Source organism: Neofelis nebulosa, chromosome 6 (genome assembly GCF_028018385.1).
Source record: "Neofelis nebulosa isolate mNeoNeb1 chromosome 6, mNeoNeb1.pri, whole genome shotgun sequence".
Taxonomy (NCBI): Eukaryota; Metazoa; Chordata; class Mammalia; order Carnivora; family Felidae; genus Neofelis; species Neofelis nebulosa.
In genome coordinates this window covers 44,309,890-44,331,300 of record NC_080787.1, presented here as the reverse complement: position 1 = coordinate 44,331,300, position 21,411 = coordinate 44,309,890, and the positions used below count along the sequence as shown (strand labels likewise).

The window sequence follows — 21,411 nt, the reverse complement described above, 5'->3', positions numbered from 1 at the left end:
TATTAGTGGAATATTATTCAGCAATTAATAGAAATGAGCCATCAAGCCACAAAAGAGACATGAAGAGACACCAAGTGCATACTGCTAAGGGAAATAAATCAGTCTGAAAAGGCTATGATTCCAATTATATGACATTCTGGAAAAGGTAACACTGTAGAGCCTGGCTGCCCAGAGTTGGGCAGGGAGGAAAGGAGGAAGGAATAGGTGGAACATGAGATTGTTAAGAGCAGCGAAATTTTCCAATCCGATTCTATATGATCTGATAATAGTGGATGCGTGACATTATGCATTTGGCAAAGCTCGCAGAATGTAAAATACAACAAGCAAGACCTAATGTAAACTATGGGCTTTAGTTAATAATAACAATAATACCAATATTTGTTCATTAGTTGTAACAAATGTACCACACAGACACAACATGGTAATTCTAGGGAAAACTGGTTGTGGGAAAGGAGTTTATGGGAATTCTCTGTACTTTCTTTTCAATTTTTTTCCAATTAAAAAATTTTAATGTTTATTTGTTTTTGAGAGAGAGAGAGAGAGAGAGCGAGAGAGAGAGCATGCGAGCAGGGGAGGGGCAGAGAGAGAGGGAGACACAGAATCCGAAGCAGGCTCCAGGCTCGGAGCTGTCAGCACAGAGCCTGATGCGGGGTTTGAACTCACAAACTGTGAGATCATGACCTGAGCTGAAGTCGGATGCTTAACTGACCGAACCACCCAGGCGCCCCTCGAAAAAAAATTTTTTTTTGGTTTTGGTAAACCTAAAACTGCCTTAAGAAATAAAATCTGCTAATTAAAAAAAAAAATTACAGACTCATCATTTCTATCTCCATTTCTATTATTTTTGTTTATACTGTTGGGTGACAGAATTTTGATAGATGCTCAATCCGATGGATCAAATTTGGTCTTTTATTATTATCTTACTTGCACTTCCCTGTGTTCTACTCAGATTGAACATCTTTTCCAGATTGGACTTTTCAAGTTTGCCTGCTATAAATCATCTGTTCCTGTCTTTTACCTGTTTTGCCAGTCAATTTTTGATCTTTTGACTGTGCAATTGTGGGGGTTTTAAAAAAACAAACGCTTACTAATTTTTTATTTTTTTACGTGTTGTAACTGTTTTCTTACAATCTGTCATTTCTTTTTCAACTAGGATGACAATGTCTTTTGTCTCATAGAAAGTTTCAGATTTGAAGGAGTTTGGCCTGGAAACGGGCTTCTGGGGAGACCCGTGATCTGGGCCAGACCTCAGGGAGAGCCCATTCCCCTGGCCAGTCTTGTTTCTGTTCCTGATTCTTCATGTTGAACCCAGAGCTCTCTGCTCCAGGGCGTTCGTGGAGGCTCCTTCTGGCCATGTTCTGAAACTAGCACGGCTTTATCTAATGGGATGAAGCTGGCTAAAGAGATTAGCGTGAGGTCTTGTGGACCCCACTTTTAATCTGCAGCGTTCAGGCTCTCCCTCCTTGGCTGGGAAGGACGCTGCCGCAACACCGCGGAGACTGGCCCCTTCACGAGCGGCGACTCTGAGGCCCCTGTTACCACTACTGAGTTAACGGGGGTCCCGGGCTAAGGGGCTCAACATGGGCAGCTCCCGGAGCAGCTCCCTGAAGCGTGGGCCACCTGCTCCCTTCCCAAGGCCCTGAATCTTCAGTCCCCGGGCTCACTAAGGTCAGGAGTGGTTGCTGTGTCCTGGGAAGCTGCCTAGACTGCACCCAGCAAGTATGGCGCTGCTGAAAGTCAAGTTTGACCAGAAGAAGCGGGTCAAGTTGGCCCAAGGGCTCTGGCTCATGAACTGGCTCTCCGTGTTGGCTGGCATCGTCATCTTCAGCCTAGGGCTGTTCCTTAAGATCGAGCTGCGGAAGAGGAGTGATGTGATGAATAATTCAGAGAGCCATTTTGTGCCCAACTCCTTGATAGGGATGGGGGTGCTGTCCTGCGTCTTCAACTCTCTGGCTGGCAAGATCTGCTATGACGCCCTGGACCCCTCCAAGTATGCCAAGTGGAAGCCCTGGCTGAAGTCGTATCTGGTCGTCTGTGTCCTCTTCAACATTGTCCTCTTCCTGGTGGCCCTCTGCTGCTTCCTAATGCGGGGCTCCCTGGAGAGCACCCTGGCCCACGGGCTCAAGAATGGCATGAAGTACTACCGAGACACAGACACCCCCGGCCGGTGTTTCATGAAGAAGACCATCGACCTGCTACAGATCGAGTTCAAATGCTGCGGCAACAATGGCTTTCGAGATTGGTTTGAGATTCAGTGGATCAGCAATCGTTACCTGGACTTCTCCTCCAAAGAAGTCAAAGAGTGAGTGCTCTCCAGTCCTGGGGTCAGAGCTAGCTGGGGACTCAGAGGCCCATGGGGTGCTCTGTGTGCACGACTTAGTACTGTGTGTGTGAGGCTGGATTCAGCTGGCCCATATGAAATTGCCAATACGCTAACATTTTTGACCTATAAAGATGGCAGTATCATACACTCAACCTAATGTCCGGCTAAGGTGGGAGGAAGGTGTCAAGTTATATAAGTTGCTTGGACAGGAGTCTCCAGGGAGGAAGCCCCAGCCAGGCATGTGTGTCTACTTCATACTGTAGGGATGAGGCACTCATAGATGACATCTACTGAGACGTTATTTGGCTTTTTTGTCTTGTTCACTCGATGTTGATGGGTTCAGTCCCAGAAGCTTAAATTCCCTGGTGAGTTCCCTTGTTTTCCAACCTTCTGACACCAGCATCCATTCTCAAGGTGTTCGTCCTTGGGTGTGGTGGCAAGAGCAGAGGACAGGGCAGTCAGGAAGTCTAGGCTGTAGGTTTGGCTGTATAATTTGGCTGTAAATTAGCTTGTGATCTTGGGCGAGTGGCTTGCCACTCTGGATTCTTGTTTGCCCATTTAAAAAAATTTTTTTTTTAGTGTTTACTTTTGAGAGAGAGAGACAGAGAGACAAAGCAGGAGAGGGGAAGTGACAGAGAGAGAAGGAGACACGGAATCTGAAGCAGGTTCCAGGCTCTGAGCTCTCAGCACAGAGCCCGATGTGGGGCTTGAACCCACAAACCGCGAGATCATGACCCGAGCAGTCATGAAGTTGGACGCCTAATGGACTGAGCCAACCAGGTGCCCCATTCCTTGCCCATCTTTAAAATGAAGGCATTGGAATAATTTTTAAAATTAATTTATTTTTTTAGTAATCTCTATACCCAACCTGGGGCTCAAACTCACGATCAAGAGTCCCGTGCTTCTCCAACTGAGCCGGCCAGGCACCCCTGGAATAGATAATCTTGGAGGTCACCTCCTAGCTCTGTCTAGCGTCTGGCATACAGCAAGTGCTTATTAAATGCCTGCTGGTGTTTATTTCTTGAATCATGATAGTGTGAGGCGATAAAGTTTCTGAAGTATTTGTGGTGTGTGTAAAAATAAAATCCTGAAGTGTGGTGTAGGGAGGTACTGGTGAGGAACAGAGAAACTCATCCTTTGTGCTAGAGGTAATAGCGGCTCACTCCAGCACACTGTTCTTCCCAAGAGACTCGCCGTTGTGGGTCTCAGGTCATTTTCTTTTTTTTTTTTTAAATTTTTTTTTTCAACGTTTTTTATTTATTTTTGGACAGAGAGAGACAGAGCATGAACGGGGGAGGGGCAGAGAGAGAGGGAGACACAGAATCGGAAACAGGCTCCAGGCTCCGAGCCATCAGCCCAGAGCCTGACGCGGGGCTCGAACTCACGGACCGCGAGATCGTGACCTGGCTGAAGTCGGACGCTTAACCGACTGCGCCACCCAGGCGCCCCTCTCAGGTCATTTTCTAGGGAAAGGGCAGCCGGTCCTGAGACACTGGCTTTTCTTTTAGCTCTTCTTTCCATCCCGCTCAACCCCTTCCCTGGCTGAGGCGAGGGGTCCGAATGGCTTTCCTGAGTAAGGCTGGCGAGTCCAAGGGAACTTGCATGCAGGGTGCCAGGCATACTAACAGCAGGGCGTGGCTGGAGCCCGGACAACACCCACGAAGCCCAGATGGCTAGCTTAGCTGCACCTCACATGGAAGGGAAGTCAGATTGAAGGTCATTGCTTGGGATTCTATTTTTTCCGTGGGTGAGGATTACTGTTACAAATCCCTAGTTAAGGAGAGGCTTATAAATGGCTCTGCCCTTCCGAGGTGACAGGCCTGCAGGGACGGCACAAGGTGGCATGATTTGCACAAGCTGCCCCAGGAGGGATGAGCAGAATTCCTGGGGATGGGGTGGGAGAGGGGGAGAAGCTGAAGGCACAAACAGCCTTTGTGAGCAAATAAGAAAGAGCTGTCATTTTTTTCCTGTCATGTTCCTTGATTGCCTTCTGCACCGATTTGTCATTGGAGAGACTTACAGAATCTCTCCGTAATCCCCAAATCTCCTTTTGTCCCAGAGCAGAGAAATTCTCCAGGTTGCTCTACTCTCAGTGGTTGGCAGGTCTAAATTTTCAGTCAAACCGTAAGCTTGATCAGAACCACCTCCATGCAGGGTAGCTGGCTGGTTCAATCGGAGCATGAGACTCTTTATCTCAGGGTGTAAGTTTGAGCCCCATGTTGAGTACAGAGATTACTTAAAAATAAAATCTTACAAATTAAAAGCAAAAAAAAAAACCCAAAACACCCCCAAAACAAAACCCCCCACCTCCATGCTTCATACCAACTTGTTGGAGTGAAACTATCTTAACTCCAGTGACCTGAACAGTTTCTCTGTTACACAAGAAAATATGGTGACAACATTAAGAGAAACGAAAACAGGAAAAGAATTCAAGCCAGGTTCTCACCCACAAAAAAGAAAATGGCTTTCATTTTTCCACATTCCTGTTCAGTCATCTGAACACTTACATAATAAATACTGTAACCATGGTATAAATACAACTGAGCACCCCATTTGGTAATCTGATAATATAGTATTTGCATAATGTCCAAAACAATTATGCCCCCCCCCCACTTCCCCAGCTTTGTTTAAATATAACTGACAAATAACATTATGTACGGTCAAGGTGCAGAAGGCATTAATTTGATACACTTATATTACCACCCTACCATTAGCTAATACTTGCATTACGGCACATAATTGCCATTGCTTTCTTGCGGCGAGAACATTCAAGGTCCACTCTCTTAGCGACTTTCAAGTACATAATACAGTATTGTGTGTTTTTTTTAATTTTAGTTTTTTAAATTTACATCCAAATTAGTTGGCATCTAGTGCAACAATGATTTCAGGAGTAGATTCCTTAGTGCCTCTTACCCATTTAGCCCATCCCCCCTCCCACAACCCCTCCAGTAACCCTGTTTTTTTCTCCTTATTTATAAATCTCTTCTGTTTTGTCCCCCTCCCTGTTTTTATATTCTTTTTGTTTCCCTTCCTTTATGTTCATCTGTTTTATCTCTTAAAGTCCTCATATGAGTGAAGTTGTATGATTTTTGTCTTTCTCTGACTCACTAATTTCACTTAGCATCATACCCTCCAGTTCCATCCACGTAGTTGTAAATGGCAAGATTTCATTCTTTTTGATTGCCGAGGAATACTCCATTGTATATATATATACCAACGACATCTTCTTTATCCATTCATCCATTGATGGACATTTGGGCCCTTTCCATACTTTGGCTGTTGTCGATAGTGCTGCTATAAACATGGGGTGCATGTGTCCCTTCGAAACAGCACACCTGTATCCCTTGGATAAATGCCTGGTGGTGCAATTGCTGGGTCGTAGGGTAGTTCTATTTTTAGTTTTTTCCATACTGTTTTCCAGAGTGGCTGCACCAGCTTGCATTCCTACATAATACGGTATTGTTAACTATGATCCCCAGGCCATACATGAGATCCCCACAACTTACTCACCTTAAAACTGGAAGTTTGTAACCTTTGACCAGTCTCTTCCCTTCCCTCTCCCTGCCCTCAGCGACTGCCATGCTAGCCTCTGTTTCTAGATGTTTGGCTTTTCAGATTTTACATGCAAGTGATGTCATCCAGGACTTGTCTAAAATGATCATGTTTAATTGGTGCATCATATTATACTCAGGGAGGACCTTAGGTTGTTCTTCTTTGCTTCTATTAGAATACCAAGCTTCTTTTGAGGCTTTTGCCCCTCTGTCTCTCTCCTACTTCCCTTAGGCTAAGCTTCCGGGAAGAAACTGTACCTTGGTTTTAACTTGCCACAAAGCTGGTCTCAAGACACAATGGTAGACCTGAAATGCCTCACCTACAGTCACACTCCTGTGCTGCTGAGGGTACAGCCTGATAGGGTCACTGTTGCAGAGAGAGGACCACCTCACTGTGTCCCACAAACTCTCACATTAATGACAGTGGGCAACACCTGTAAGCGAGGGCAGGCTCCTCAGTGCTGTGTCTAGAAAGCTTCATGCGGCTGGATTTGCCTGAGGGCCAGCGCTGGCACAACCTTTATCTGTTGGTGGGAAGAAGGAAGGAAGAAATGAATGAGGCAACGTGGAGAGGCACTTTTTCCCTCCCTTTCCCTGGACGCTCAAATTGTTTCCTGTTCTTATCTTCACTGCTTTACTTAGGAGGATTATTAAGTTTACCGGACAAAGCTGACTCCCCAAATCCTCCCCTGAACCATATAAAGTGTATTTATTTCTTTTTTTTTTTTGAGAGGCCAAGCATTGAGAAGTGGTAAGCACTTACCTTTTTCTGGCTTTTCTCAGCAGCACCCTCAGGGCGAGGATCCAGGAGCAGCAGAAGCAAAGAGAAGCAGGGGTGGGGCCTAGCAGGAGGGCAGGTTGAGGGAGTTGGGTCATCTTCCACCAAGATTTTTTTTTTTAATGTTTATTTGTTTTTGAGAGGGAGAGAGAGCATGAGCAGGGGAGGGGCAGAGAAAGAGAGGGAGACAGAATCTGAAGCAGGCTCCAGGCTCTGAGCTGTCAGCACAGAGCCCGATGCAGGGCTCGAAACCACAAATCGCGAGATCATGACCTGAGCTGAAGTCGGTCGCTCAACCAACTGAGCCACCCAGGCGCCCCTTCCACCAAGATTTTTTAAAAGGAATGCTTCAGGGGCGCCTGGGTGGCTCAGTCGGTTAAGCGCCGACTTCAGCTCAGGTCACGATCTTGCGGTCTGTGAGTTTGAGCCCCGCATCGGGCTCTGGGCTGATGGCTCAGAGCCTGGAGCCTGCTTCCGGTTCTGTGTCTCCCTCTCTCTCTGCCCCTCCCCGTTCATGCTCTATCTCTCTCTGTCTCAAAAATAAATAAACGTTAAAAAAAAAATTTAAATAAATAAATAAATAAATAAATAAATAAATAAATAAATAAAAGGAATGCTTAATCTTTTTCTCTTTTTCCTTTCACCACCAAGTTCAGAGAGGCCAACAAAGAGGCTGGGGTGGGCCTCAGTCTCCTGGTTGACCCTGAGGACTCTGGGAGGTGATCCCAGGAGCAGTGAGCTGGCCAGAGGGTGGGAAGTCTGCAGAAAATGCACCGAGATCCTCCAGTGACACTGGTCCTGCACATGGGCAGTGCCTAGTGCCCATGACTTCTGGTCCTTCCTGCAGGCTGTGGGGGATCTCTTCCCATTTCACACCATGTACACCTCGCTGGACTGGGCTACAGGGAACATTTCCAGTCCAGCTCCTGAGAGCAGGGCTGGGTTCCTGCCCACAGGGCTCCCTAGGACCTCCTTAGGTATGCCCCCCACCACTGGTCCCCCAGGAAACTGAGCACGGAGCTTGTGGTCCCGACAAGCATGGAGGGGTGGCTGGTTTTTGGAGATTTCTCAAGGGAATCTTTAAGATCAAGGGCTGTTTCCTGAAGGCTCCTGATCTAAACAATATCAATTGAAGGCTTTTTATAAGAATTGACAACCTCCCCACCCCTCACCCCTCCAGTGGTCCCAGGTTCAAAAAGCCCAGTGGCCATCTCCCACCCCCCTATTCTGCCCCTTATCACTATATTGCCAGGTCCCACATTTATTCTGCACAAAACCCCTCTCTGGGGCGTCTGTAATTTTTGCAGGTATTGTTATCTCTATTTGATAGATAAAAGATCTGAGCCTCAGGTTAGATCTCACGGCAGAAAGCGGTGGGGGGGGGGTACACTTTTACAAACCAGCCTTATTGAGATACTCACATTCCTTACAACTCACTCATTTAAAGTGGATGATTCAATGGTTTTTGGCCTCTTCACAGAGCTGTGCCACTAGTCAATGCCACAGTCCACTTTAAAATGTACTCATCACATGGCAGGGAAACCCTGTACCTTCCAGCTTTCACTCCCTAGCTTCCACGGCCCTACTCTATAATCTCTCTGTCTCTATAGACCTCCCTCTCCTGGACATCTCATTTGAATGAAATCATAGAATATTGGTCCTTTTGGGCTTGGCCTTAAAAAAATTTTTTTTAATGTTTATTTTTGAAAGAGAGAGAGGCAGAGAGAGAGGGAGAGAGAATCCAAAGCAGACTTCAAACTCGGCCATCAGCACAGATCCTGACATGGGGCTTGAACCCACAAACTGTCAGATCATGACCTGAGCCGAAGTCAGAAGCTTCACCGACTGAGCCACCCAGGCGGCCCCAGGCTTGGCTTCTTTGACTTGGTATAACGTTTTCCAAGTTCAACCAGGTTGCCACATTTGTTAGGACTTCCTTCCTTTCGATGACAAAGAATCTCCCACTGTATGGAGTGCCAGGTTCTAATTCTGTTCCTCCCACTCTGCTGTGCTGCTTTGCAGCGATGTTAAAGTCACCTTGTACAGTTTCCTTGTTAAATGAATCTATGCCCTAACTGATCGAAACTTCGAATTCTCCAGGCCACTTTGGGGGTGGCGCCTCATTGTCCCCTCTCACCCCTTCTTGTCCTCCATGTTGTCCTCCTCCAGAGGGACACTGGAAGGTGTGGGCAGAGATGCTTGAGAAACTTCTGTGGATCGTACTAGATTCCAGTGCTTCTGTGCCAGGGTCTCAGAAAATCACGAGGTAGCCGCATAGGAACCAGAGATCCCGCCCAGGCTCCCCACGGCCTTGGGCATGTGAGGCTGGGCTCTGCTCTGCCTTCTGTGTTTACTTTCTCACTGGCTCCGGTGTGGTGCTTCTGGGGGTGGGGAGATGCTCCCTTATAACTGGGGGAGGCCCTCGGAGGGAGGAGCAGAGTCCAGGGATGCTGCCTCCCTCAGCGACTGAATCTTCTTTAGAGCAAGTTATCGAGACACAGATTTGGAGTTCTCAGCCAGCGCTTCTTTTATTTTATTGCATTTCAACTTTTGTCACGGAAACTTTCAAGCATTCACAAAAGCGGAGAGATTACCCTGAATTTCCATGTACACCTTTCCTAGCTTCAACAAATATGCACATTTTTGCTTTCTTGTTTCATCTATATCCCCCTTCCAAAGACACATTATCCCCTCTGAGTATCTTTTTTTTTTTTTTTTAATTATTACTGATTTATTTTTTTAAATGTTTTTTAATGTTTATTTATTTTTGAGAGACAGAGAGAGAGAGAGAGAGCAGAGGAGGGGCAGAAGGAGGGACATGAAGTCTTCAGCTAGTTTATGACAATTCCTTTCAAGATCCCCATTGCTTTCTGGATAAGCAGAGCTTTAGTGTCTCGGGGTAAAAGGCCTTGGCACCAGAAACCGTCAGCCAGGAGGGCTTGGCCTCGAGCCCTCAGCCTGAGGGAAAAGCTGGCACCAAGCCCTCTCATTCTCATCCCACCCAGGGAACCTACAGGCTACAGGCTCCTTTCACTCTTCCTGAACAATTTATAGACATCTCAAGAAGACTAGACCTTGGCTAGGAGCTCCCTGAGGGCTGGACTGTGTCTCCCCTCAGCTTGAGGCTCTCCAGGGGCAAGGCTGTGTCTCCCCTCAGACTGGGGCTCCCTGAGGCAGGGGTGTGTCTTCTCCTCAGGCTGGGGCTCCCTGAGGAGAAGACCCAGGTTAGCATGGGGGAGGCAGGCCTGGCTTCATGGAGGTTGTGGCTTCCCCGGACCCCCAGCCTGAGATCTGTTGGAGTCCCGCAATTCTAGAAATAGCCCTCCCTCTCCCGTAGAAGAATCACCTTGTTTACTCAGTGCTTGTCCTGGTTCTAACCACAGATTAAGGCCCCACTCACCCTCTTAAGACAAAGCTCCTTAGGTGGTGAGCTGGCTATTTATATCAGAGTATTTCCCAGGCTACAAATCTTGCTCTGCTCAGGGCTCACCAGGGCTTGTAAGGGTCTTGATTAAGGTAGGACCTGTTTTGGATATAAAGTACTGTAGGTATTGAGGGAGGACACAAACAGGAGACACAACTCTGCCCTCAGGGAGCCCCAGTCTGAGGCAGGAGACAACCCTGTCCTCAGGGAGCCTCAGTCTGAGGCAAGACAAGCCCTGACCTGAGGAATCCCCAGTCTGCGAGGGGGAGGTTGGGGGGGGGGGGTGGGGAGAGACACGGCTCTGCCTTAAGGAGACTAGCAAGGTGGCTTCCCCATTTGGGGCAGTGAGTGAGGTGAGGTGGGAAGATAAGTGGTCTCCAGAAGGCCAGTCTGCAGAGTGAGGGTAGCTCAGAGCCTCTCCTGGCCTCAGCCCACACAACTGCAGGCCTGGCCTTCACTTCAGATACACATGTACTATGTATGGGGCAAGTCTGTAGGCTTTACCCCAGCTTAGGGACACCTGAGAGTGCATAAGGAGAGAGAATGGTGGACAGGAAAGGGCTTCTGGGACAGGGAACAAGGGAGGGAATCACGCTTTCTCACAAAGTTTAAATAGAAAAGCCAACACATAGGAGAGAGACCTGTGAGGCTCTGAAAAAACTCTGAGGGGAGGAGTGGGCAACTGCTGTGGGCTGGTCTTCCACTTCCTGTTTGGCTTTGGGTGAGGCCCCGCCCTGCCCTGCTCAGGGCACCACTTCTGCCTCCATAGAACAATCTGGTGGATTGCAAGGTCCTGCCCAGGTGGCTCTGCGTGGGGCCTTCTCTGAGGGCCTGTGTCAAGCACATTCCTCACACTGCCTCATTTAAAGCTCCCCACGGCTGCCGAGAGGGGGCTGTAGTTATCCCCACCTCACACAGGTCCAGAGGATGAAGTCCCACAGATCAGAAATGTAGATTTGCGACTCAAAGGCTGGCTCCTCCCACTATACCCACTCCTTTCATGGGGACATTGGGAATGGCCCAGGTGGGATGTTGTGCTGCTGGGAGCAGGCCCAAGGGACAGCCTGCAGGTCAGGCAGAGGGACGAAGAGCATCTGAGCTCGGAGACCCCAGCCTCAAAGAGGCCTGCCGGGGCTGGTCATCGGTGGGAGACTGCTGTCTGCTGAGGTGTCCAGGGACTACTGGCCCCTCAAGAGGGGGGCAGGAGACCCAAACTGACAGCCCTTCTGCTTCAGTCCTCCCACCCGGGACCACCTCGGGCCCCGCTGCCAGGTGCCGAGTTACGGGCTGCAGGGGGAGAGCAGAGTGGTTTCTGCTCCCACCGTGCTCTTGGTGCACTCAGTTGGGCTCAAGTAAGTACTTCAGTAGCAACCACTTCAGCCAGTGACAAATGTCTGATACGGCCTCAGGCCGGGGGTGAGCTCTGCCCTCACAGACATGGTTGCTATCCTCACAGAAGGCTCTCAGAGCCTCTTCTTCACAGTTGGCAGAGACCCTGCCACCCGATCACAAGTGACTATTGCCCAGTGGTGTTGAATGGTCTGTTCCATTGCCACAGCTGTTGCCTGAGGGCACACGGAGCACATGTGAAGGCTCTCGTTCCTCCACCCTGCCCAGCCTCAGCCATGAGTTCACATTCACTGTGCACTTATTATGTGCCAGCCACGTTTCTAAGACCTTTTACACACATCCCTTCATATGATCCTCATGTCAACTCCATTTTACAGATGAGGGAGCTGAGGCCCAGAGAGGGTAAGGACCTTGTCCAGAGGGATGAGCTGGGAGTAAGTTCAGGTGTCCTGTGCACCCAGGACCACCCATTCTCTCGGCTGGGGTCCTGTCTAGGAAGTAGAGGTCAGGGACTGCAGACCATTGGAAATATGGTCACCAGAACCCAGGTGAGGACTTTTCTGGAACCAAGGAGGCCACATTGTACAGAACCTTCCTAAAGTCCTAATCATACTGATCAATAGTTCACAGAAAAGGAACCACAAATGGCTCTTCGACATATCAGAAGATACTCAACTTCATTCGTAATGAGAGAAATGGCAATTGAGACAACCCTGAGATACTATTTTTCATCTCTCAGGTTGGCAAAGATCAAAAGTTGAACCCGTGTGGGTACAGCATGAAGGGTACGTTCTCTTGTGCATGTCTGTTGGGGGTATGATTCTACAAATGCCAGGGAGAAATATGGCAGGGATCTAGGGCAGTCACAGATGGAGCCACACTTTGATGCAGGGATGTCCCCTCTAGGAATTTACCCTCTAGATATAGCCACAATATGCACAATGTTTAAATTAACAGGAGATTGGGAAAGCCCTAAACATCTATCAGTAGGGAACTGACTAGTGCCCCAGGACCATCTGTGCAACGGCAATACTGTGTAGCTCATTAAAAACCTGGAGAATACTCTCTATTGATAGATATAAAAAATCTCTAAGATACTGCTAAGGGAAAAAAGAAAGGTTCAAGACAGGACGTTATCATTTGGGTAAAAAACAAGAAGAAAAAAAAACGTTTGCAGAATCTGTGTTTGCTTATCAGGTATGAAGTCTTTTTAGAAGGACAGACAGTTGGCTACAGTTTGGGGGGATCTGGAGGCCAAGGGACAAGAATGAGTTGGAGATTAAACATGGACATTTCGAAGCTAAACACTGCAATTATCATTTCAATGAATGTTGAAAACAGTTTCTATTGTTTATGTTTATTATTGAGGTATAGTTTACATGCAACATTAATTTTCGGATACAACATAATGATTTGCTATTTGCACATATTGCAAAATGAGCCCCACCATGCATCTAGTTAACATCTATCACTATACCTGGTTACAGAATTTTTTTTCTTGTGATAAGAAACTTTTAAGATTTATTCTCTTAGCAACTTTCAATACAGCATTATTAACTATAGTCACGATGCTGTGTATTACATCCCCAGGACTTTTGGCCACTTTCACCCATTCTGCCCATCTCCCACACCTGTCCTGGCAACCACAACTTTCTTTGGTTTGTTTTTAGATTGCACATGTAAGTGAGATCATATGGTATTTGTCTTTATTATTTCACTTAGCATAATGTACTCAAGATCCACCCACATTTTTGCAAGTGGCAAGATTTCTTTTTATAGAGATGAATAATATTCCAGTGTGTGTGTGTGTGTGTGTGTGTGTGTGCACTTGCGTGTGTGTATGTGTGTGTATGTACCAAAGTTTCTTTATCCATTCACCTATCAATGGACACTTAAGTAGTTACCATGTCTTGACTTTTGTAAATAATGCTGCAATGAACACAGGGATGCATGTATCTTTTTGATTTAATGTTTTCTTTTTTTCTTCTTCAAGATTTTATTTTTAAGTAATTTCTATACCCAATGTGGGGCTCGAACTCACAACCCCGAGATCAAGTGTTGCATGCTTCACTGACTGAGCCAGCCAGTGCCCCTGAGGTTAATGTTTTCATTTTTTTCAGATAGATACCCAGAATTGGAATTATAGTTTCTATTTTAAATAATTATATTTCTATTCTTATACTTTCTACTCTCATGTTTGTAAAAGTCTGTGCAACTTAAAAAAACCTTGTGATTCAAGATAACATGCATACACTCAGGTGCACAAACCTTAAGTGTGCAGCTTGATGAATTCTGGTGCATAAAGACACCTGGGTAACCTCACTCAGGTCAGGTAGGACACACTCAGATGCCTGATGAGGATGGGGAGAACTTTCAGAGTAAAGATGTCTGCCCCTTTTGAATTCTGAACCCACATGAATGTATGGTGTGCCCTAACCAAATATATACTTACAAATGGAAGTGCAAAAGTAATACGGGCTGCAGCCTTCAGGTGAGTAAGGAGATCCTACCTGGCTAGGGGCAGAGTTCACTGTGGACAGCAAGCAAGTTGAGGGCAAGGACTGTAACTGTTTCCAGTCTCATTCCCTGTCCCTGCACAGGCCCTGGGCTACAGCAGGCCTTCTGGAAATATATACTGAACAGAACCCATCTGGCCAGAGGGAGCTTTGGTCCCTAGTGACTTTTTAGAGGTAAGGTTGCAGAGGGGCTAGGGGGCAAAGGCTGTTGGCCATGAACGCTAGGCAGTCCTGTTCCAGTCACCACCTGTCCTACCAGGCTGACATGGTTCCAAGAAATTGCTGCATGCAGAGGCCTGGCAGTACAAAGCGTGGTTGGATGCATTTCTGTATTCCTTATTTACTCGCTTCTTGGTTTATCATCTGTCTCAACCCTCAAGAACACAAACTCTAGGAAGTAGGGACATTGGTTCTCTAGCATCATTTCTCCACCTTCAGCTTCTAGAACAGTGGCTGGCACATAGTAGGTGCCTTTATTATTTCATGAATGAATGGATGGATGGATAGATGAATGAATATTACAGCTTTTCAGAGCTGTGGGATGGGAGGAACTGGCCCCTGGTGAGAAGTTTGAGAAGCCCGTAATCTTTCTCCTCCAGTCGCATCAAGAGCAATGTGGACGGGCGATACCTGGTGGATGGTGTTCCCTTCAGCTGCTGCAACCCCAACTCGCCACGGCCCTGCATTCAGTACCAGCTCACCAACAATTCGGCTCACTACAGCTACAACCACCAGACAGAGGAGCTCAACCTGTGGGTGCGTGGCTGCAGGGCCGCCCTGCTAAGCTACTACGGCAGCCTCATGAACTCCATGGGTGCCGTCACACTCCTCGTCTGGCTCTTTGAGGTAGGCTCTGGGCCAGCTGGGGGCGAGGGGAGTGGGGGTCACCTGCCCCTTTTGGATTTAACGGGTGGGGCCCAGCCTGGAGCGCTTGCCTCTCTCCTCAGAAGCAGCCCTCAGCCTTGCTGTGGGTGAGGCAGGCAGGCCTAAGTTTAAAGCCCAGCACCTCTACTATTTTTTGTTTCTTTCCTGTCACTCAAAAAATAATTGATAGAGGTGAAATTCACAGAACAGAAAATGAACCATTTTAAAGTGAGCAATGTAGTGGCATTTAGTACATTCACAATGTTGTACAACTACTACAACATCCGCTACTAGACCTCTGTCTAGTTGTAAAATATTTCCATCACTCCCAAAGAGAAGCTCCTACCCATTAAGCAGCGTACTTCCCATCTCCCGCCCCCCTGCCTCCCACCCCTCCAGCCCCTGGAAACCATTAATCTGTGCTCCAGCTTTGTGGATTTATCCATCCTGGACAAAATTTTATATAAATGCCACGAAAATATGTGACCTTTTCTGTCTGCCTTCTTTCACTTTGCATGTTTTAGAGGTTCATCATGTGCCTTTGTTTTTTCAGTCTGGGGTCTTGGAAAGTTACTTAACATCTCTTTATACAGGACCAACAGCACTTAGCTTTGGGATTCCTGGGGGGGGGGGAGCAGGGGGTGATATGTATTATGTCCAGGAGATGGGAGCTATTTGGATTTGTGCTTCTCTCAAGATTCTGGTAGCAATTTACCTGTTATTCTAACTATTTGTGGATTTATCTGATTTCACCTATAAGGCTTAATTCCTCTCTGTACAGAACTTGGGATGTAGCAAGATGTCATTCATTCATTTATCGGAGTTATTTCTTTTTTTTTTTTTTTTTTTTTTTTTTTAAATTTATTTTTGGGACAGAGAGAGACAGAGCATGAACGGGGGAGGGGCAGAGAGAGAGGGAGACACAGAATCGGAAACAGGCTCCAGGCTCCGAGCCATCAGCCCAGAGCCTGACGCGGGGCTCGAACTCACGGACCGCGAGATCGTGACCTGGCTGAAGTCGGACGCTTAACCGACTGCGCCACCCAGGCGCCCCTATCGGAGTTATTTCTTAAACACCTGAGTGCTGGGCGCTGTCCCGGGTGCTGAATGAGAGCAAGTGTTTGTGAGTGGTAAACCAAGGTGGTACAGAGGGTGACTCAGGGGCTCTGGCTTTCAGCTGGCAGCAGAAAATCCACTCCAAAATCCAGAAGTCCAAAACCAGAAATATCAGTGGTGAAAGTTTGCCCATTAGAGGAGATTCACTGAAAGTTTCCTTTAAGTAAGTCGCTCCCTTAGTGCTATGGAATTTAACACGTAGCTGTGCCCTGGGCTGAGATGACTACTTCTAACTCACCACATCACACTGCAGGTACTGTATTGTCTGGGGGTAGGCTGGCTGGGGAAGGGAGGGTTTCTTTTCATGTCAAGGCAAATGAATGACGTTTTACTGGTTGTTGACTACTTGAGGCACAGTCTTGGGAATGACTGGGTAGAGCGAGGTGAGAGGCTTACTGCTGGAAGGTCAGAAGCTCATGTACCCTGAAAACCCATGAAAAGACTGAAAGGCTGTGGGAAAACAGGGTTCCACTGGCTGCCTCTCAGTTTCCTCGCCTTTCCAGGAAGCTAGTGACTGTATGAGATGAGGACCAGCTCACCGGGAACAGGGAGTAAATGCTCTTGACTTTTAGCTGAGGCCTTCAGTTGGCAGAGCTCTGTGATGGGTATGAGGGTGGCTAAAGTAAGATAGGGCTCTGGCTTGAGCCTTGCTCTCCTGGGCCTCACAATCCAGTTAGGAGGTGACATCTAACTCATGAACCAAAGGGAGGACCATGACCAAGTGCAAAATTCATAATGCAGCAGTAGGCCTACTTCAGGAAAGGAGGAGGGAATCAGAGTAGGAGTATGTACACCAGGAGGACATCCTGGAGGAGGTGAGTTTTTTCACCATAAACATTATATTAAACTTTCAACGGACAATGACAATAACGAAAACCTAAAACATCAATCACTAATGTCATCCACCACTGCAATTATAAAGTGCTCCCATAGCATTCATTTAGTAGATGTTTACTGAAGCCCTACCACCACTGGGTGCTGTTCTATGGGCTGGGAGACTGAGTGAACAAGATGCATCGGGGGTGGACGGTCTCCATGAGCAGGCCTCACCAGCTCAGAGTTTGTTATACCACGAAAGGAGAAATGTAAGAGAGTAAAGCGGGAATCTATGTAGAAACAAGGGGTAACACGATACATTGGAAAGATGCAAACAGTACTTACCACACTAATAACCAATTACAGCTGACACATCTATTCATCCTTAATGGGCACCACGTACAATGCTCTACACATCCTGACATGTCACAGCATGCACAAGAGGCAGGAGACACTCCATCTGAAAATGTGCAAACCACATGAGTAAACTGAGGTTTCTTACTCACATGGCTGGCTAAGTATCAGGACTGGGGTTTGAACCCAGGCATTTTGGCACCACAGCCTGCTACAGCGACTGCTAGTGAACAAATGCAAACAAATCACCCACTCATCCCCACACTAATCAAAATAGCAGAAGTAGAAGGAAACCACATATGATAATATTGCTTGCCGAAAAGGAGGTGACTTTTTAATTCTGTCTAGCAAATAGTTTACCCAACACCTCATATGTGCCCAACAATGTGCTAGGAACAGGATGGGGGTGCAAGGAGGAGAAACCTAGGACTAATCCCCCCAGAACGGGTGAGACTGGAGAGAAAGAGGAGGCAGAATGGGTAGCAGGGTCACTCACTGAGGGCTGAAGCTGAATTGAAGGGGGAGCGTGGAGAGGAACAACGTTTAAGGCAAACAACAAGAGGTAAAGGCTGGTGAGAAGAAAGTGTGGATGGGACCCAAAGAAGCCCAGGGTGGCCAGAAAGGCAGGAGAATAGGGCTGGAGATGAGGCTGGAGAAAAGACAGCTATTTTGAACACCAGGCCAGGCTGGTGGGCAGGCCCTCACCAACCCAGACTCAGCAGAGCCTGTCACACTCGAAGGGCCCCCGGGGTGAAGAGGCTGGTGGCTTCCAGGGTTTCCTAACAACCTCAGTCCCCACCTACTTCTCCCAGACCTCCTCTAAGTCTCTTCTCCCCACCAGGTGTCCATCACAATTGGCCTACGCTACCTGCACACAGCACTGGAAGGTGTGTCGAACCCCGAAGACCTTGAGTGCGAGAGTGAGGGCTGGCTTCTGGAAAAGAGCGTGTCGGAGACTTGGAAGGCCTTTCTGGAGAGCTTGAAAAAGCTGGGCAAGAGTAACCAGGTGGAAGCCGAGGGTGCAGACGCAGGCCAGGCCCCAGAGGCTGGCTGATGGCCCTGGGCCCCCTCCCCTCCTGAACACTGAGAAGTAGCGGACTCCAAGAAAGCGGATACCCCACTTATCCAATCTGAATCTCCCAAGGAGGGCAGCCATCTTACTACAGAGACTCTTTCTGACGGTGGGATTTAAAGTTTAGGGCCCCAAAAACCATTTGGCAAACATTTATTGAATGACTTAAAATATTAGTGAATGAGCCCCGGCTCAGGCCCACTACTTCCCGATATGCCCTCATGGTGGACTCAGGGCGCCTCTCAGTGGATCACTCTTCATAGCACATGAATTCAGTTCCACCCTGAGGCTACTACTGGCTGCACTGAGGGCAACTCCCCTTTTTAAGAGTTTGCCATTACAGGCTCCAAGTTGTTTCGTTCTACATCCAAAGTGTCACTTGGTGCATAAGCACAGGAGTCTGAAAAACGTACTGGCCATGTCGTCATTCTTCTGTTTTTAAATGCCAAGACTGACAGGACAGCCATTTTGCTTGTGTAATTGTGCAGGGCGGGGGATAGTTATACTTTTCTAAGAGTAATGGGCTCTCCAAAGCACTGAGGGCCCACGAGAGGAATTCTTCAATCATGGGGCAAGAGAACTTAAAGACAGGGGATTATTTTCCTCACCAAAAACATAGTTAAAGGCTACTCTTGTGTCACATCCCCATGCCCTCGCTTAGCCTGGAGTGAGCTATGGGCTGAGGAAGTCAGGTTGTTGGCTGTTCTCGCAACAACACGCCCCTGAAGTGCCAGGTGACCTCCTTTGGCTTGTCTGTGGAAGCACTGGACTAGGTGGCTGCTCTTCACTGGAAGAGGAGTAACAATGAGACAAGAGTCTACCCTCTGGACACTGGGCCTCTCCTCTTAGACCCACACAGGTGGCCACAACAGCCCACACGGGTGACACTAATGGTCTACAGTGGAGGGCAAAGCATCCTCTGGAAGCTTCTTCCTGTTTCCTTCCCCAGATACCTATCCTGCAAAGCAGTATTTCTGGAATGCCTCTGTATTAAAGATTCTTTGAAACTCAGTCCATCTTCCTTCCTGAGCTAGTGACTCCAAGAGAAATTTTACCTTCTTTCAGGGAAGAGAGAAAAGGGAAGCTTTTAGGGGAAGGAGAGAACGGCTTCATTGTTGTGCTGAGTGTTCAGTGGGGAGACAATAAGACTTTGGGTGCTGCCTGGGGCATGTTCTGGGGCTCTCATTCTCCCAGGCATTAAAACATTTGGACACTCCTGCTCTTGGGGCACCTGGGTGGCTCAGTCAGTTAAGCATCTGACTTTGGTCATGATCTCACGGGTTCGTGAGTTCAAGCCTCATGTTGGGCTCTGTGCTGACAGCTCAGAGCCTGAAGCCTGCTTCAGATTCTGTGTCTCCCTCTCTCTCTGCCCCTCCCCCGTTCAGGCTCTGTCTGTGTCTCAAAAATATATAAATACTAAAAAAAAAACAACAAAAAAACCCCCCAAAAAACCAAACCAGAACAAAACAAACATTTGGACACTCTCAGACTTTGGCCCCAGGTTTAATTTAATTAGACTTTGGAGTCTCCTTGAGACCAAAGAATGGTCCACATTGAAAATGCTGAGGTAGTCAGCCACCTCTGACAAGGGTCCTGGAACTCTCTCCCCTCGGGAGTGCTGAGAATCATCGAGAAAGTGCTGCTCTAGGCTCATGTGTAACTGTGCTGTTAACAGCTGTACGATAGACATTAAAAATTATATTGTGTGAAAATCACTTGTGTTAAACACTGTCTTAACCTATTCGACTGTATGTTATCACATGATTCCCAATTCTAGCCAGTATTTGTTAACAAAACCCAACTGAACCTGACCCTAAAGGGAAGCATGGTTACCAGTCAGGGCATCACCTCTCCCTCTCACCATCTCATCTGCAAGAACACTGATTATAAGGCTATCCCAAATATTCTCCACATTGACCAGTTCAGACCAGAGCTGAATTTATTTAATATTTTCATGTGTGGAATCTTAGTTTAGTGATTTAAGCGAAAATTCCAAACCATTTTTCCCTGCTCTGGTCAAAACGTATTTTCCCAAACAAGGAAACACAAGTCTCTGTGGGGCCAGGTTATAGGGCAGATGTAAGCAACCTTAGAATCTGAGAGCTGCTGGGAGGACCAAGGGTGAACTGACCCTACGATAAATATCCCCAGTTGGTTTAAGCAGACGTAGGGCGAGCTGCACTTCACAGGGCTTCTCAGGTAGCAGCCAACAAGACTCTGACCTGGGTCTTCCTTGTGTCTAACCTCAGGCTTTCCTGGGACCAGTATAAATTCATTTCTCCCAGGGGACTCAACCAGGTTTTCAAGTCTGGCAGCCCTTCCTTGGGGCAGGGTGAGAGGTAAGACAGCACATTAGGCCTTTTCCACTTTTAAAACACTTTCTCCAGAGTGAAGAAGTAGGTACTAGCTGCTTATTTTGAACATTTAGGAAGACAAGTGTGCTGGAATCTGTGGCTTCAGTTCAAGAACCCATAGCTTCTTGCAACACGTTCAAGCCCAGGACTGAACCACCAGCAAATAAACCCCAAGTAACCTCAATATAGGTTAATAAGATTAGGTGCTTGCTCGGCACGCTCCCCTTTCCCTCCTTGTCCGGGCACCTGTAATGCTAGGCCAGCAGGTTTGCAGCTTAGCCAGGAGCAGGGCCGAGTGGGGGAGGGGAGACCAAGACTACTCGGGTCTCTGACTTGCTACTAGAGGAGAACACGGCTCCCGATGACAGGGTGGCCAGCCAGCAGCACCGTGTGTTAGGGACAGGAATGTGGGGGCGAATGGTATGGAAGACCAGGGGGAGAGGGATGCCTTCCTGGTCCTCAGTGGACAGGAGATTTGCTTGAAGGAGGGGGAAACATCAGTCTTTTAACTTCTGATGGTGTTTTGTCCTCCCAAACAGAGGATGAATATAAACAGCAAAGTTAGAGAATGTTGTGCAAAGACGGAATACAGCAGGTTAAGACAGAAGGAGAAAATTCCTAGCTATTTACCCAAGGGGAATGGAAATGTAGTTTCACACAAAAACCTGCACAATAACGTTTTCATTTTTTTCATAATCACCAAAAACCGCCCAAATGTCCTTCACACCTGATAACTGCATAAACATCTGCACAGTGGAACACCGCTCAGCAACCATAAGGAACACGGATGACTCTCCAATGCATTAGTCTTCTTAGAAAAGCCAGGCTCAAAAGGCTACATGTGATACATATTTATAGGACATTCTGGAAGAGGCAAAACAAAGGGACAGGAA

The 21,411-nt window shown here is 47.5% G+C and overlaps 1 protein-coding gene across 1 annotated transcript; it reads left to right on the top strand.

The window, feature by feature from the left end:
• The first annotated feature begins 1,447 nt into the window (after positions 1-1,447).
• Positions 1,448-19,879, top strand: PRPH2 (peripherin 2). Its single transcript, XM_058733981.1, has 3 exons — positions 1,448-2,302; positions 14,542-14,788; positions 17,934-19,879. The coding sequence occupies exons 1-3, from the start codon at positions 1,722-1,724 to the stop codon at positions 18,144-18,146; spliced, it is 1,041 nt and encodes a 346-aa protein (XP_058589964.1). The 5' UTR covers positions 1,448-1,721; the 3' UTR covers positions 18,147-19,879.
• Positions 19,880-21,411: the final 1,532 nt, after the last annotated feature.